Consider the following 4625-nt stretch of genomic DNA (forward strand, 5'->3'; position numbering starts at 1 on the left):
ATTCCTGCATCACCCGAATCCATTACACGTACTCCAAGATTAGCTAGTTGGTGGAGCTCATGAACCATCTCTTTCTTTTCCGGAGGGATTTCACATAGACTGCCCATTGATCGGCGGCTGAGCGCGTCGGCTACTACGTTTGCTTTTTCGGGATGGTACAAAATATTCACGTCATAGTCTTTCAACAATTCTAACCACTGCCTCTGCCGCAGGTTCAACTCTTTCTGCTTAAAAATATGTTGGAGGCTTTTGTGATCTGTATAGATATCAACGTGCACACCATACAAATAATGTCTCCATATCTTCAACGCATGAATAACCGCGGCCAATTCGAGATCATGAGTTGGATAATTCTGTTCATGTTTCCGCAGTTGTCTCGAAGCATATGCAATAACTCTACCATGCTGCATCAATACACATCCTAATCCCACACCGGAAGCATTACAATACACAACATAGCCATCTGGCCCTTCCGGAAGTGTTAGTACTGGAGCTGAGGTCAATCTGTCTTTCAACTCTTGGAAACTACGCTCACATGCATCATTCCATTGAAATTTAGCGGACTTCTAAGTTAGCTTCGTCAATGGAACTGAAATAGATGAAAAGCCCTCTACGAATCTTGTATAATAGCCTGCTAAACCCAGAAAAAGCATATCGGTATCCTATGAATTGTCTAAGTGTGAACTAACATGTATGATAATTTCTGAACAAGAAATGTAAATTTAATTATTGAAAATGGGGAAAAGCTTGAAATTTCTGAAGTTAATGGAAAAAGAAGAATAAAATGTCAAAGAAAGATAGAGCGGAGTGGATTGAGGGTCGAGATTTTTTTTTTTTCCTTTTTAATAATAGAAATGATGTGAATAAAAAGAAGAGAAAAGCAATTTAACTTTATTAAAAATAAAATGAAAGGGGGCTATTGACTTTTTCGCAGAGCAATCTGTAACTATGCGGCCTAATATTGGCTTTATAATCAAGGCCACGTTTGGAAATCAAGAAAGAAAGAAAGATGACGAATCGCCACTTCCTCTTTGCTATTGTTTTCACTTTCTTTCTCTCAGCTGATTCATCTGTAAGTCCTCACTATACTTAATTACATCCCTAATCTTACAATTAGCTTGAGATCAACTTATCCTACTTTGAGATCGAGTCCCATTTTCACTGTCCAATGTATACTTTTATATCTTTTCTGTTTTCACATATTCGAAAATCCTGCCTTTGATTACAGATCATATGTTTCTTTTTTGTAATTATTGCATCAGTAAAATGTAAATGTGCTTTATGATTATGCTTTTCTGCTTGTCTTCCTCTCTATTTTTTGAATCAACGCACTTTTATACTAACTTTTGATTAGCCTGCTTCTTTTCATTCATGCGCTTGAGATCTGAATCTGTAGTACAGTTATTGCTGAACGCAGGCAATACAACACATATAATGCTGACATTGTTTTATACTCACTCCGGATAAAAAAGAGCTTAGCCATTTGCACACTCGCTAAGAAAATAATAACTCCTAAAAAGAAAAAAAGAAAGGTAATTTGACTAAACTGCCCCTAATTAAATAGGTATTGGGATTTGATCACACAGTTCTTTCTTGATTCGATAAGTGGACACTCTTTTTTACTCAAGTGGACACTCTTTTTTATCCGGAGGGAGTAGTAAATAGTTTCCTCTCCATTCCAATGAATATGATGATGCTCGACCACGATCTGTATAAGATATTGATTTACTTTTCCGTTCATCAAAGAGTGATATTATTTCTTCATTAGTCCATTGCAAAATGTAAGGACACCTTTCTAAAATTGAAAATAATTTAACTTGAACTTCTCATTTTACCATTATTGACGAGCTTTTATAGCCGCATAAATGTTTTTTTTTTTTTTTTTTACTAATATAGCCACATAACTGTTATGGCATGTTTAAGACCAATATTCTTTTTCTTTTTCTAAAACTCTCAAAATATGCCACATAAATTGAAACTTAGGGAGTATATATCAATATATTATTGGTAATAGAAGAAAATATTGAAGTAATGATTGAAAGCTAAGTTTGATCAAGGAGCAGTAAATCAAAGTTTGAAATTTGATTAATTTGGATTCTTGGTGAAGAAGTTGGATTGGGACAGATATTTACTGCTCCTGATCAATACACGTTAAGAAAAAATACATTGAGGAATATTCCAGCTGATAGACAATTCGAGCTTTCGTAGATCCACTAGTTATCTTTGGAAAATGATGTCTTATACAATATCTTGGTGATGCAGGAAGACTGTGTGTATACTCTGTATGTTCGAACCGGATCAATCATAAAGGGTGGAACTGACTCCAAAATCAGTGCTACACTTGGTGATGGTACTGGAAAATCAGTGTGGATTCCAGATTTAGAGAAGTGGGGTTTAATGGGCCCAAATTATGATTACTACGAAAGAGGTAATGTTGACATCTTCACTGGTAGAGGCCAATGTCTTAGCCCACCAATTTGCAGGTTTAACGTTACGTCCGATGGGTCGGGTGATCACCATGGATGGTTCTTGGATTTCGTTGAGACAACATTCACTGGACCACACAAGCAATGTAGCCAGTCCATATTCTATGTGGAACAATGGTTGGCTTCTGATGCACCTCCTTATGAGTTATCAGTTTCACTTGATGGTTGTAAAAAGGAAACTAGGCTTGGTGAACATGTTGGGCGTTTTGTTGTGGGTAAGCCCATTAGGTCTGCTTCAGAATAGTTTGAGTTGTTGGAGTTGAAGGCTATGTTGCTCAGACTCTCCAAAAATGATGCTCCACCTGTATCGGATCCTTCAAAAATGCACTACTTTTGGAGGATCCGACACGCACCCGTGTCCATTTTTGAAGAGTCCCAGTCAACTGAGAGCTCTTGTGTCTCTTGTTCGCTAGATGTTTTTTAATGTGTCCACGAGTTATAATACTGTGTTTTCGTTCCTCCTTGGTTGAAATAAATTTCTTGTTTGATCCTCTCTTTCTTGTTTGTTTGGATTGTCCCATTTTTGACTTGGCTGTTTGGCAATTGGCAATTACACAAGTACAACTTTTTACACCTAGCAATTAGCATAACATGTAAAAATCTCAATTCCATAAGTACAACTTTTCTAAGAGTATAAATTATACAAATTACAAATTACAAATTACTATTACTTTCGGTACTACATATTGTACCATCAAAGTAGTTACACGATATACCTTTGAATCTATCAATCCTCCCTCAACTACAAAACAATCAACATAAAGTATATGAATATTACTAAAATCTTGCATAAATAAATGGTAATGTATTAAATTTAATCACTCCTTCCCAAACTAAATCTCTCTTCTCCTAGTAGGAGATTTTGAGTAACGAAAAATGAAATAACTCACAACATTGTATAAAACATTTTTGCTCGCCAGAAAGATTCCTTGTCTAGAACTTCAAGTCAATTAAAATTTTCTTCTTCAAATTATTACTTTTTATTTGTTGGTAGAAACCCATTGATTGTCTAGTTCATTGAAGAGCGTTTTTTAAGTGACAATAGGGGTTCTTTTTATCATTTTCCAAGAAGTTAGAATATCTTGGCGGGTTCTTTATGCTTTCTAAATAAGGTTTCTTCTGCTTAATGGATAACCATTTGTTACCAATGGAGAATTTCTTATCATCTTAAGTTTAGGTGTGGGTTTACACCAACTAAAATCATAAACTTCATACACAATAGAGGGACATGATAGAGTTTACTAATCTATCGTTTTACAGCACAAAATTACCTGATGTTCGCTACTACTAATAAGGGCGGAGATATGTTAATCTTTTGCTATTAGTAATCACTCTCTTTAGCACGCTCTTTAGCACTAGATATTGAGTCTCCAGTGTTACCATTTCATCACCAAGGCATCTTGAAAGTAAAGTATTCTAGAAATAAAGATACACGTTATTCCTTCCATATTGGGACATCTCAAAATGTGACACAATTCCATATCTATGCAACTTTCACTTAAAAAATTAAAAATTTAATAACTTTGATCTAGCCAACTATCGTTTCAACTACTTTACTGTTTTTATTCTATTATCACTAACAAAATATAATTAATTATATTTGAATTTAAAATTTAGTGTCAATCATATAAAATAGGACGAAGGGACTATTAGATTATAGAAGAAGATAATGAGTCCTTAGCCTATCCAACCAAAGCAGAAGCATATTTTATCAAAGTGTGCCAACTTGTGATATTACGCGTTACTAGCTGAAATTATATGATTTATACAGAAATTAATTAACTAATAAAACATGTGATGCAATAAGCAAATATTTTGCCCGTACAAACAATGTAGCTTCTCAAATACAAATAACAGCCTGAGACACAACTAAACACCTCTATACTATGATGCTCTGTCCTGAAAATGATTAACACAAGGATTCATAGATAAAGTCATAAAGAAGCTTGTAGCAAATTTAGACACTACTACATTTTCTTATTATTCATTCATATAATCCAACAAGAAGAAAAAAAAATATAAGAAGCACTTAATAATTTACTAGATGGCGTATGCCCGTGCGCACGGGCCCAACATTTTAGATTATAGTGTATTTATGTGTGTAGTTATTTTCTGATATTGCTTGATTTTTTAATATGG

The 4625-nt window shown here is 34.5% G+C and overlaps 1 protein-coding gene across 1 annotated transcript; it reads left to right on the plus strand.

Moving 5' to 3' along the window:
- The first annotated feature begins 913 nt into the window (after positions 1 to 913).
- Positions 914 to 2977, plus strand: LOC132631693 (PLAT domain-containing protein 3-like). The gene is made up of 2 exons (XM_060347363.1): positions 914 to 1072; positions 2263 to 2977. Exons 1-2 carry the CDS (start codon positions 1010 to 1012, stop codon positions 2728 to 2730), a joined length of 531 nt encoding a protein of 176 aa, XP_060203346.1. The 5' UTR covers positions 914 to 1009; the 3' UTR covers positions 2731 to 2977.
- The last annotated feature ends 1648 nt before the right edge of the window (positions 2978 to 4625 follow it).

The sequence above is a fragment of the Lycium barbarum genome, chromosome 3, assembly GCF_019175385.1.
Source record: "Lycium barbarum isolate Lr01 chromosome 3, ASM1917538v2, whole genome shotgun sequence".
In the NCBI taxonomy this organism is placed as follows: Eukaryota; Viridiplantae; Streptophyta; class Magnoliopsida; order Solanales; family Solanaceae; genus Lycium; species Lycium barbarum.